The sequence below is a fragment of the Crocuta crocuta genome, unplaced genomic scaffold (assembly GCF_008692635.1).
Source record: "Crocuta crocuta isolate KB4526 unplaced genomic scaffold, BGI_CrCroc_1.0 scaffold92, whole genome shotgun sequence".
In the NCBI taxonomy this organism is placed as follows: Eukaryota; Metazoa; Chordata; class Mammalia; order Carnivora; family Hyaenidae; genus Crocuta; species Crocuta crocuta.
In genome coordinates this window covers 70,221-83,440 of record NW_027528804.1, presented here as the reverse complement: position 1 = coordinate 83,440, position 13,220 = coordinate 70,221, and the positions used below count along the sequence as shown (strand labels likewise).

Sequence of the window (13,220 nt, the reverse complement as noted above, 5' to 3'; positions counted from 1 at the left end):
GGACACTGATGTTTGCGCAGTGAAGTTGTCAGAATTAGAGACTACGAGTGAGGCTTAGAGTTATATTTCTGGCTCCAATACGTTATTCCAAAACGTGGACGATCACTCCATCCCTCTTAAGTTTCTACCTTGTTTCCTCCAGAAAAGAGTCAGTGTTTGTTCCTTGTTTCATCCAGAAAGGAGTCAGTGTTTGTTCTATGCCTCAGGTTTCTTGCTTCTTTGGAGAAAGTTAGAGTTGCTAAGTACTATCCATTCTCCAAATAGGCGGCAGCGTTTGACTCACCCGGCAGACATGCTGTCAGGAAGTCCCGTAACATGAAGGTCCAGGACACCATGGTCATCACTCTTGAGTAAGTTATTACTTTACATGTTACAGAAGCAATTGTGGTTCATTAAGCATCACATGGCTGAAGTTCTTCCCTTAGTCCATGACCTCTTTCTTTAGCTTAGTGCTTTAGGTCAATTTGCCTTTACCATAGCCTGAGTATCTTTACAGAGCGCTTCTTCCAAGACCAATGCCACCACTAGTGCTACACCGCCCCCCTCCAGGCTTTGATTCCTGTCTCTCTTCTCAGTAATATAACAATGAAGGTGCCGGCCCTGAGCCTTATGAAGACTGGAATGAGAGCTTGTTTTCAAGTTTACAGGTTCTGACTGCGGCTATTCTCAGTGGCCCATTTTCCAAAGGGCTCTGACTGCCTATTGAAGATCTGGCCTGGCCTATAGACTGGCAGAGGCTTAGCTGTGTATGTGTCTGGGCTCAGAAAGTGGCAGAAACAGAGAAATATGGTGTCCAAAGTAATGGAAGACAAAAGCGATTCAATAGGATTTCCATATATTTATTTCATCACATATCATTTAAAATTTACAACCAGTGGTGGGCTAGCTAAACATCCATCGAGGGTGTGTGTGTGTGTGTGTGTGTGTGTGTGTATGTGTTTAATGGGCAAATGAACACCTATTATCTGCTTTGGGTTTATCGCTATCAACACATATATCTGGTTTACTAATAGGTATTTAAAAATGTTTACCATGGCTCTTGCAATTTGTACAGATAAAGACAATATTTTCTTGATTTCATATTTTAGAAGTCCAAATCCATCAGTTTCTAACAGCAATGTTAAATTCTCTCAGCCGTTATGGTTTTTGTACAGACTGTATTCAAACAGACTAGAACTTCCACCACAAAAACAGTTGAATGAAAGATAAAATAATGACTAGATAAAGAGGTCCCTTATAAAGGACAGTGTCCACATTACAGTCTCAAAGAGAGACAGCACAAATAAAATCAAATGGAGTTTCTGAAATTAATATTTGTAACTCTTACGTGTTAAGTCCAGTATTTTTGCAGGGCGGAAGGCAGAAGACTAAACGGCTTTCTTCTAGCAATCTGACTGTGCGGTCAGCAGAAAGATAATGGTTTGTTTTAAATCTGTGTGCCTTCTACCTCAATACTTAGTAAGACTAACAACAAAAGAGATAAATATTCACTCTTGAGGCCGTGACAAACGTCTTTAAAAAGCCATATCCCCTCCCCCCACTTTCTCTCAAAAAAGAAAAAAAGGTCTGGGTTTTTTTTGTTTTGTTTTGTGTTTTTCTTGATTGGGTGACATATTTGGTAGAAACAAGCCACCCTTAAGGTCCTATCAAGGGTTTTATACACATTGATTGAAAATCGCTGAAACAAAATCAGGTTCTCCCGAGCATATGTGTGCTCAGTCTTGCGTTTTATAAACAATCGTTTCTTCTCAGGACGGCCCTATTCCCACTGCACAGGATTTGATGGAGGCACAAGAAAAGTAGGAATGTTGCTGAAAGTGTCACATATGTTGGCTCAGGATGAAACTATAGGGAACATACCGAATAGGCCCACATTTAATCATTGGAGGCTTTTCATAGCTTTTTACAAAAATCTTAAATACAGGTAAATATGTAAACACTGTGCTCTCAGAGAGCAAGTACGTAGGCATGTCACATCATATCCCTTCTGGGAAGACAGATTCAAGTGAACCATCACCAATCAGTTTCAGAACCAACCACTAGAAGTACTCGCAGGCTCAGGGGCAAACACCACCTTGCACATCTCCGAGTTCTCTTGGTGGAGCGGGAATTCAGATCCCGCCATGAGGTTTTCTTTCCTTCTTCGAGACACGTAACCTCTGCCCGTGGACAGTCTTTCGTACTTGGTCTCAAATTGCCTGCATAACGACAGCAGCAATAACAGAGTTATACACATCTTAAAGTAACCTGCACCCCTCAGAGCCAAATTATTGGCTTCTGTACAATACTGTACACTTGAAGCTTCTGTTTCAAAGCAATTTGAGAAAGGATGGGAATGCCAAAGACTACCAGCTTCCTTTCCCACGAATGGGGGGATCTTTTTCTTCCCGTGTCTTTCTATACCAACAGATATACTATAGACCCCTGGAATATAGGAGTCCTGCCACACATTTTTCAAGACCGAAGTCCCAAATTCTTGTCAGCTCTCTGGAAATGCCACTGAGCTCTGCGGACCTTGCTATCTCCACCCATCATTCCAGGAGCCCCGCCTTGGGAGTGCTCCCCTGAGTAAGTAGCAAGTCCAACTGGATTTAGGCTGAGAATGCTGACAGGCGTAACATTCCTAGAGCTCTGGGCCAAGTGGAATGTGGAACCAAACCAGTTAGCTGTGAGCCTGGGTTGGTGGTCACTGCATTTTGACCACAGGAAGGTTGATTTTTTTTTTTTTAATTCATGAATGGAGATTTATCTAAAAAGAAGTTAGTGTGAGTTGACAATAGCTTAGTATTCTGATTATAATCTACTATATTTTATTCTGTAAAAATATGACCTACTCATATTGTACTTCTATCATTTATGTATTCCTTATATGGGTCATGAAATGTCAGTAAAATAGAGAAGGTGCTCAACTCTGGCTTATTTATTGAAGGAGATGACGTAAGATGTGGCTTGCTGTTGTAAATATACAAAATGCTTTCCTGGTTAATGACGTGTGTCAAGGAGACCTCTACAACTAACAGAAGAGTCAGTGCTAACTAGGCCCAAAGCATTCTACTTCCATGTGACAGTACTGTTACAAACGCCCGTTAGAAGAGTCAAAGGACACAGTATAAATGAGACGCTATAGGGTAGAAGAGGTGCTAGGAAACTTACGTGAACAATCATATATTATTTTGTATTTGAGACACTAAGAATTCTACTGAAAGCATTTATTCTTAAAATTCAAAATCCCAAACTCTCAAACTTGAGCCAAAACTTAAACAAGGGCAAGTTGCTATTGTACAATTACCTAAAAATTATGAATTAATTTGGGCTCTTAAACCATGATAAATGATTGCCAGCTGTTTTGTTTCACACTTTCTGCCCAGGAGATGGTGGTGAAGTTAGCTGACGGTAAGTACGCACCCACTATTTTTGCTGAAACTACATGGCAACTCTTATGGTAAATCAAATCCCTTTGTTACCTTGATGAATTATTTCTGGACTAGAATACGATATTACCTCCAGAACCAAATGAACTGGTCCTTATAGTTGCCAGATAGCCTAGAAATTGACTTTTTTTTTTTAAAGCTTTATCAATTACTCTCTTACTTATGTAAAGGAAATTTATGTTTCACTGTATTTTTCTCATTTTCTTTTAACTTCCGAAATGAAATGCGCAGAACTGGGTGTAAGTTCCTGGCGAAACGGGAACTGCCCCGGGAACATTCCACGAGCGCTGCTTCTTACCTGACCGGAGCTCCATCCTTGTCCATCTGCATGCAAACTAAGAACGGGTACTGAGAAAACTGCACCGTGGAGATAAACTCCAGACCTGCTTCTGTTTCTGTGCTGATCTCCAGGCCAGCTTTCACGAAAGAGGAGTCCACAGTGATGCTGCCAGTTATTGCCAGAGCCACCCTAAAGATTTAGGTAAAAACAAAAGCAAACAAAAACACATTAATATCACATTTAACTGATCTGGACCAACAGCTATAATTTCATAAGGTCTGAACTCACCAATATGTGACGAAACGTGCTCAGAGTTCTGCTGGTAATCAGGGCCTGGCTAGTTCCAGGGATTAGGCAGTGAAGTTCTGCCCTTTCCCTGAGCCCTCCCACAGACTTCAATTCTAGATCTGGGAATGAAGTGTCTATCAGGTACTACTGTCTGATATGGGCATACCAAGAGCCAGGGTGAAAACATGCCTGGAACGTGATTCCTTCAGGAAGTCAGAAATACCTGAGGTACTTTAAAACAAAGGCGTGCCCCAGAAAGGACAAAAATGGTGGCTGCTCCGGTTATTGTTTCGAGAACTGGGTAAGCAGATGGGGTTGACTGGGGAACATGGCTTGGATGATGATAAAGAGGATAAAACAATCCCAGTAGAAGGCGTTCCTCTAGGATCACTCTAATTTAATTGTAGGCTTTAAATGAAATTGTGGGAAATCACCCCACATGAAATCAGAGTTTACGCCTGCGTTATTTTGATAAAAGGGTACTCTGAAGGTTTGCTGTGCAAATTAAAGTCCCTGCTGCTGTTGTTGTCAGTGCAAAAGTAGGTCAGAGGTGGTATCATTTAAATCCCTGAATCCCTTATCATACCTTCTAATATCTTACACTCAACAGAGGCTTAAGAGATATTTTTTAAATGAACAAATGAAAAATTGAAGATAGATTGGCTACAGTGTGGATAATGGTAGATTCTTAGGGATACTGTGTCCTTTTTAAAAATCTAGATAATTTTTGGTGTTGCTGTTGTTGATTTGTTTTTGCAAAGAATTCAATTCAGTCAAATTTGGGGAAACTTCTATCTAGAAAATGCTTCAGAAAAAGGAGAAAGAAGACCAATTCACTGGGGAATCCTAAATTATACTGCTGATCCCTCTGATGGCCGGTTCCATTTCTCATTCTTTGGTTCCTTTTAGTGACACTGTGGGTCGCCTTTCATAGTAAAAGTGCTGCCTTTTGATTGTTCTCAATTCCTTTAGCCATAGTTTTACATAAATCAAAACTTTAGTGACATTACTCCTATCTCACTTCTGCCCCACCATATTTTTAAATATCAAAAAGGGGGGCTGCCTGGGTGGTTCAGTCAGTTAAGTGTCCGACTTGGTTTCAGCTCAGGCCATAATCTCACCGTTTCATGAGTTCGAGCCCTGTGCTGGTCTCTGTGCTGGCAGCATGGAGCCTGCTTGGGAGTCTCTGTCTCCCTCTCTCTCTGCCTCTCTCCCACTTGTGTTGCCTCTCTCTCAAAATAAATAAACTTAAAACAAATAAATATCAAAAAGGCAATAATCAATTGCCCTTCCATTTTCCTTAACTTCGATTCTACAACAAACAATAATTCTTTTGATTATCACACTGGTTCAGATTTACCATCTTTTACTCAAAATACACCACTGTCATTTGATTTGACACGTATGTTAGAAAAACAAAAGGAGCTGAGAACATTTTGTTTAGAAAAAAATGAGTGCTAATGAAAAGACTTAAGGACTCCTACTGTTTAAGACTTAGATTCTGCACACAAGTGATCATCTCTTTTTTCTCCACTGAAGACAGCAAAAGAGGGAACATTTAAAATCCCAACAAGAGGGTCAACTACAAAGTTTGCTTCCAGGCAATATTTCCTGACAGCATTTTCAACTACTAATACAGGACACCAAGAGAAGATGAACTTCCCATCCATGGTGCATGCTGTCTGTGGATGTCTTTAAAAGTGTGATGATTGTTGGCTGAGTTGATTAGATAACTGACCTGCTTATAAGAAGCTATGGAAAGAATGAGTTCCTATGGTTTCTTCCTGCTCTATGGTTTAGTCATTACAAATAGAAAATATAGATTTTTGAAAAATCAGAGAGCTAAACAATTCCAAAAGCATTATCTCTGCAGTTCATTGCATAGGATATAATACACATGCTTACCGATTTTTCACTCGGGTTTTAGACTCACGATACCACAGGCTAAACTCCATTGCACCTGAAATGTCAATAGCTAGGCCACCCTGGACATCCATATTGGCCTTTAGTCCAGATTGCAGCTGAAGCTCCTAGAAGCAAAAATATCATAATAAAAATAATAAGCAAATTTAGTCTACCCCTTTCCAAAGGCATGTTCAGCCTCCTGGTACATATAATACCATCTGGGCTCTGCTAATGCTGGAGTCTTTCTCTAGGCTTGAAAACACATTATTCTAATCTTGATCACTAGAAGTAGACTGTTGATTTGCTACAGTATTTAGTCAATTAACATACTAGAGAAGTGCAGTGCCAGTTGAGACGGGTGTTTTTCAATCATTGCCTCACATTGGGAGAGGCAAAGGTTCTCAAAGTGTACTCCCCTAAGGAACAACATCAGCATACTGGGAACTTGTTAGAAATGCAAGTCCATACCTACTGAATTAGAAACTCTGAGGATGAGCCCCAGCAATGTGGGTTTTAACAAGCCCTCATGTGATTGTGATGCATATAAATTTGAGAACTACCAGACTATGGAAAATGAAAGCATCTTCATTAGAAATCCAGCTGTGGCTTTGGGGTGGGGATAAGAAGTTGGGCCGGATGATCTCTTGTGGTCCTTCAGCACCTCTCTAGCTATGTGCTGTGTCAAATATAGGCAACTGCATCATGCTGGCAAATTAAAGGCAAAATAAAAACTGCTGGTGCAATATACAAGTTCCAGGAATTGCCTAGATAAAGCTGGGAAAGGAAGGCAAGGCAATTTAACTAAGCCTTAACACCTTGTTGTTTGACATTTGAAATGACATCAAATTAACAAACGAGTCCAACATGAACTCAAGAGCATATTCCAGAGGGACACTTCTCATTTACAAATGTAGTCCATCGTAAGCAATTTTGCAGTTGTCTGAGGCCCATTGTTTTGTGTTGTTTGTCAGCGTTTAAGTCTTGCTTTCTGAGTACCTCAGCTGAGGTGATGTTGGCTGAAAAGTTCTTTAGCTGGATTGCAATCAGACTGCCTGGGGTCAGTGTTGGAAACGATAATGGCTCTGGATAAAAGGCTCTGTATCCTTAATTTTTATATCCCTCCAAAGATCTTAGGTTCATGGTAACTGGCAGCATGACTAACTTCCTTATGTAACTGCCCTACTCAGACCAAACAAGCCATGCTTTCACCAACTCTAAATGCCATGATTTCGCTTTCTAGAAAGGATCATATTGATCTCCTTGAATTCCTTCCACTTTCCAAAAAATGTAGCAAGAAATCTCAGTCAAAGGCCTTCACTTACAACCAGGTATATCAAAAAAGTCTCACTGTGCCATGAAGACACTTTAAGTCTAAAACACACTTGGATGAAAGCATGAGATTCTTGACACAGAGCTCAGGACATGTTAGGAGAGAGTCCTAAGAATACTTAACAGCTACATTTAGTCGAGAATAAAATGTGGTTATAGTAGGATGCAAGGTTGTCTCGTATATCATAACTAGTATGAAGGAACGCAAATCATCCTAGGAAAGCCAGAAAATTATGCCCAGACTTTAACCTATATTTATGAATGACAGAACCAAGATATGAGAGTTCTGCATTTGCAGAGCGGTTGTGATTATTCCCAAATGAATCCTACTGTGTGCCTTGTCTTAGAAGGACTTCTTTCTCTTCCCAATTTGAAAACTATAATCTTGTTAGTCCACCCAATCAAAAAAGGGTCTTTGATGATGTGGACTTTGGCTTTCCCATGACCATACATTAAGTAGATGTCAAAGCACACTAAATGCCATGGAAAAGAACATTTCACAGCTTTGAGACAATGTGCCTTTTATGGGGAGAGAGCATTTCCATTGTGGTATGAGTTTTAAGGAGTGCCTTGGCTTTCTGGGAAGATTCCATTTCTCTCATGCGAAGGGATCATGGAAGAACATTTATGTGTAGTCCGAGAGGAATTTTCCTGAGCCCCCATAGAAGGACAGAGTACTGAGCCCCATAGAACAAGCCATTCTTTCTTTGGGAAAGGGATTAAACCACAAAGTGCAGCGGTTCTAATTTATGTCTAATAGTATGTCTTCAAACACTAAGACATACTAACAGTTTTGAGCACCTACTATGTCCCTGAAGCTCTACATTTGGTATCTTACTTAATTCCCATACTGATCTTCTGTGGTAGGCATTATATCTGAATATTTAAAAAGGAGATTCAGGATTAGTGGCACACATGGAGTCAGAAAGAAACCCAGACTATCCCCAGGGAGGATACTTTTCTATTACCACATATGGTTATCACAATATCATAACTCTCTTTTGTCTCCTGGTGTGCAAGAAAGCATCTTCTGAGAAATATTGTAAAAAAAAAAGATCATAGGCCTATGTCCTTATTTGACCCCGAATGCATACTTATTTAAATTATTACCTATGAACTACAGGAACAAGATAGTAAAGCTTTGCATTTGTAGCTCGTGTGACTCCTTTGATCTTGTCCCTTTGGTTCCAAGGGTGTTTCTTACAGTCCAAACACTAGTATTTTGACAACATATGCCCTTGCATCCATCCATTCAGGAAAATATGTTCTTTGCCGGCTAAAGAGGATCTCTGTATTAAGCTGACTTTATCAGACAGCCTTCTCTGAAGAGTAATCCAATTAGACGAAAAGAGAGAGCAAGAGTAAGCACAGAGTAATTCCATCTGCCCTGGTGGCTGTGACAGGCTATCCACTGCCAAAATTTCCTTCAATGTCAGCACTTGACCTAGAGTGGTATGTGCCTCTGAAGCTGGGATGGCATTACTGGAGTGCTCTACAGAGCCAGGGAGCCTCAAAGAGCTTATTTGTATAGTAGCCCATGATCTGCCAAATACTCCAATTTGAAGTTCACAGACATTGGGTTATGTTTAATAGCTACAGGGTGATCTTTGCTTTAGAACACACGTTAGGTGCCCTTTCTTCCTGAACAGAAGAACTTTACAAGATAATCTAGACCACGAGCTAGCAAACTGTGGCCTGCAGGCAAATCTGGCCCACTTGCTGTTTTTATAAATAAAATTTTGTTGGAGCACATTCATTTGTTAATATATTGCTGATGCTGTTTCCACTCTAGTGGCAGAGCTGAGTAGTTGCAACAGAGACCATATGGCCCCCAAAGCCTAAAATATTTCCTTTCTGCCCTTTACATAAAACATCTGCTGAGCCTGATCTAGATTACTGTTTTTATCAGGTTTTACACCCCAGTTCTGACCATCAGATTGTTGAGAGGTAGCTGAACACACACAGATGGTTTTGAACCGTAATTATTCCTGCACCTAAAAATGTGGACCACTTACTCAGCACTCTTCTGCCTTCTTCATGGATTCATTAAGAATTCATTGCCCCAGAGTCAATACTACAATGGGTGTGTGCAATGTAAAGTTGTGATATAATTTGAGAATTGTGTTTTTCATATGTGATCTTGAGGATTAAGGGATATGACAGATCCTGCTCATTGTCCTTCTTCTCTTCCTTTGTTCAGAGGGACAATGCATCCATTGAAAAACTACATTTACCAGGGTTCCTTGCAGCTGGAGCTAGCCATATGAGCCAGTTTCGATCAACAACATAAAGGGCTTAGGTTATTTTCTCCATAATTTCTTTGTTTCTGTCAGCATCAGTATTTTCTCTTTTTGTCTTTTAGTTTTGTTGAGATATATGTGGCATTATTACACTCATATTATATTAAGTATGTCCTCTTTTGGCTCAACAGTGAGGAGATGTCTTCATCAGCTAAGGAAGTTGAGAGAAAACCCTGCTTACCTGTAACAAAAGGGAAAACGATGGACGGGTGGCAATACCATGAGGGCAGGTTAGAATGTGAACTCCTAGATGGGTGGAACCTAGTCTTGTGTTCTCCAAGCATTGAGCACATTCAACACATTAGGGATTCAATAAATATTAGCAGAATAAATGGATTACCTGGGAGTGATCGATCAATAGAATAAGTCCCTTCACCACACTGATAGGGTCACCAGATGCTGACAACATTTTGGACATCAAATCACTGTATCCGTTGAAAAAAGTGACAGGTCTGAGCTGAACATCAAAGAGGATGGCTGACATGCCCGCATAGGAGTCGAGGTTCTCCTCCCCCTCATCAGGAGTGGCCGCAATCAAGGCCTCCAGGCCTTGGGCTTCGATGACCACCTAAGGGAGAATGCAGATCATATTCATGATGGAAGCTCCCTGGCTGATCCATAAGTGATGGTGAGGCTCCTGAGCTATTGCGAGAACTTTCTAAAACTTCAGGTATCTGCAGTAGCCAGGCAAATAAAAGCAAAGCAAAACAAAACAAAACAAAAACATCTCTGTGCCTGAACATAAGGTGAATTCATTTTCTTCACTGAGTCCCCACACCCAGTGACCCATTTTGTAGAGGGAAAAAAAAAAATAAGAGATTCAAATGGCAGAGGCAGAACTCAAACCCCTTCTGTGTGACTGCCAATGCCATGAGCTTTCCTTTTTGTGGGGTCATCCTCAAGACTCTTAATCCCATCAGGACTGTCATACATAATGGATCAACTGTCTGGCAGAGCCATGAAAAAGGAGATGGAGCAATGCTGGGACAATTGCCTGAGGCTATTGTTACAAGATGTGGAAAACTCCAAGCCATGACTCACACCCTTCTGTCAAACTTTTCTTTCTAGCTGAACGAAAAGATGATAGAAGCTCACATCAAGATCTCCACCATGCATAGGAATCTTACATATTCTCCATCTTCCACACCAGCCCCCTACCAACCGGGTGCTTGGCATTTCAGAGTGCATATCAGAAAACAGATGGTGATTCCTCAGGATAGAAGGACATAGTATTCTGACTAGAGTCCTAGCAAAGGGTGTATGATATACTATTGATAACAACTCAAGTTTGTGTTGGACTGGGCCATTTTAAAATTTTAAATGAGCTTATTTAGAAGGCTATAATTTGATATGCATAAAAACTAAACAGAAGTATATTTCATAATTAGGAAGACCTTAAAGCTTATAACCAATTTTTTTATAAAGCTAAAGAGATGGAATTCAGCCAATTGTCACATGCCTACACTTTATTCTTTTCTCTCCTAATGGTACTAAAAAATATAGATGGGCTCTTTAGAGAGTTAAAATTCTTATGGGGAATCAGTCTCTTTATAGACACAACCAGAGAAGAGAAGTGCCTGGGTGGCTCAGTTGGTTAAGTGTCTAACTTCAGTTCAGGTCATGATCTCACGGCTCGTGAGTTCAAGCCCCACATTGGGCTTTGTGCTGAAAGCTCAGAACTTGGAGCCTGCTTCAGATTCTCTCTCTCTCTCTCTCAAAAATGAATAAACATTTAAAACAATTAAGAAACAACCAGAGAAGGAAGATATATTCCAGAAATAGATAAGTGAGGTTTTAACAAATATATCTATGAATAAAAATAAAATATTTTAAAAACATATCTGAAAAATATTAGCACAATTCCAATTTTGTGAATACATTTGCCCTTCAAATGATGAATAGATGTTTGACGAGTCCAATAAAGCAAATTATTTAGGTTTCAAGTACATACTTGAAACTTTCTTTGGAATTATAAACCATATAGCTTCCTGCAAATGATGGAATTGTGAGCAACTTAAAGCAGAAGCCACCATTAACTTATGCATTTTACTGTGTTACCATGAGCATGTTTTTTTTTCTTTAATTTTACTTCAGACTAATTTCTTACACACTTTATGAAGCAAAATTAATGGAAAATGAGTTACCTGGCTGCTGTGAAGATGAGACTTCCCAGTGTACTGAAAGATGTTCAGGTTACTTCTCCTTAGAATGCCAGAACCGGAGTAAAGGATGTCAAGGCTGTAAGTAGACGTCGAATGAGGAGTACCTAATGAAAAAACAAAACAACCCTTGTAGTTTAGTAACAGTTCCCACAATACCAACTTGCGGAAGGGCAGAGAGGGAGAACCCCTTTTTGGGTTACATACGTTCTATGTAGCCAGTATAGGCAGAAGAGGATCCACTCTTGGAGAAACGGTCATAATTATGAGCAACCATTTCCTTCAGGACGCGACGGACCATTTTGCTGCAACACGTAAAAGGAAAAAGCTGCACATTCATTGTAATGGCTGCTTTCCAAGTCAGATTTGGAAAAAAAGAAAAGAAATCCTCAGTAGAAAAAAAGAGGGGGCCAAATTTTTCCACCTGAGGAGGCACCAGCTGGAGGGCCAGCATCAGGGTTAGGGCTTTCCCCTTCATTCCTCAGATATTTGAAATTCAGTTTGGTATCAAAATAACAGCAAGGCAAGGATGCCCGGCTATGAATGGCTTAGTCTAACTCATGGCCACACCTCAGGAGTGGAAAACACATATTCTATGAATCGTAACGGTGGTATTGTTAAATAGTATATACTTTCAAGGAAAGCTGTACCAAACGGGATGGGGGAGCAGTTGCCCAATATTTCTGTAAACATTTTTCTACACTCTCTAATGTTACCAGTGGCTGATGACATATCACAGTTCATTTCCAGGAACTTGTTCTATTTATGTGGTTTTCAATTAAAGAGATATCTCAGTAAAACCCATATATGAATGATTATGTTCTCTAGAGTAAGTCTTAAATCTTGCCCTTTGCCTCTATCTTGTCTACTATCTAAGGACTGTTGAGATCTTTCCAATCTTGACTACTTAACACTAATCATATCAGGAATAATAAAATTATGACAACACCACAAAAAAATATCAAAATAATCACTAAAGAAATTGGATCTGGGCCTGAGGTAGAAACTTACTGAGAGGTGGGAATGGTGACCCTCTAAGTAGCTCCCACCACCCAATATCATTAGGTCATAAGATTTTAGCCTGGAGAAGAAGGGCTGAGGACATCATTATAGCTGTCTTGAGATATTCAAAGGGCCTGAGGGTGGCTGAATGATTAGACCTGCTCTGCTTTGCTCCAGGGATTGAGGCACATGGGGCCACTAGGAAGCTTTCGGTTTCCCAAAGAAGTCCTGGTGACAGTGTGAATAATGACACAAGTTCCTTTAGGGGAGGTGAGCCCCTGCCACTGGCCAGTTACAAGCAAAGTCTGGATGCCACCTGCCAGGGAGTCTCCTGGCAGATGCGCATGCTGGAGAGACACCAAGCGCAGTGGCCTGTGATGTCCTTTCCAGCTCAAACCATTCTGGTCCTAAGAATCTGAACCACAGTGTCTGTGATGGCTTCCTCACCTTTCCCTGCTGCTCTCTACTCCACCGCCTCCTCTTTTACTATCCCCTCCATCACTAGGTTCACAAGACAAGGAAAGAC

At 40.5% G+C, this 13,220-nt stretch overlaps 1 protein-coding gene across 1 annotated transcript in view; it reads right to left on the bottom strand.

Annotated features, from left to right (window-relative positions):
* Nucleotides 1-818: 818 nt before the first annotated feature.
* MTTP (microsomal triglyceride transfer protein) overlaps nucleotides 819-13,220 on the bottom strand; it is a 45,153-nt gene continuing 32,751 nt past the window's right edge. Inside the window, exons 13-18 of the mRNA XM_077755699.1 lie at nucleotides 11,900-11,997; nucleotides 11,678-11,799; nucleotides 9,874-10,101; nucleotides 5,905-6,029; nucleotides 3,730-3,900; nucleotides 819-2,198 (exon numbers count right to left, since the gene is read on the bottom strand). Of these exons, the coding sequence (XP_077611825.1) occupies nucleotides 2,027-2,198; nucleotides 3,730-3,900; nucleotides 5,905-6,029; nucleotides 9,874-10,101; nucleotides 11,678-11,799; nucleotides 11,900-11,997 (916 nt within the window). The 3' untranslated portion in view covers nucleotides 819-2,026. The remainder of the gene's footprint in view (nucleotides 2,199-3,729; nucleotides 3,901-5,904; nucleotides 6,030-9,873; nucleotides 10,102-11,677; nucleotides 11,800-11,899; nucleotides 11,998-13,220) is intronic.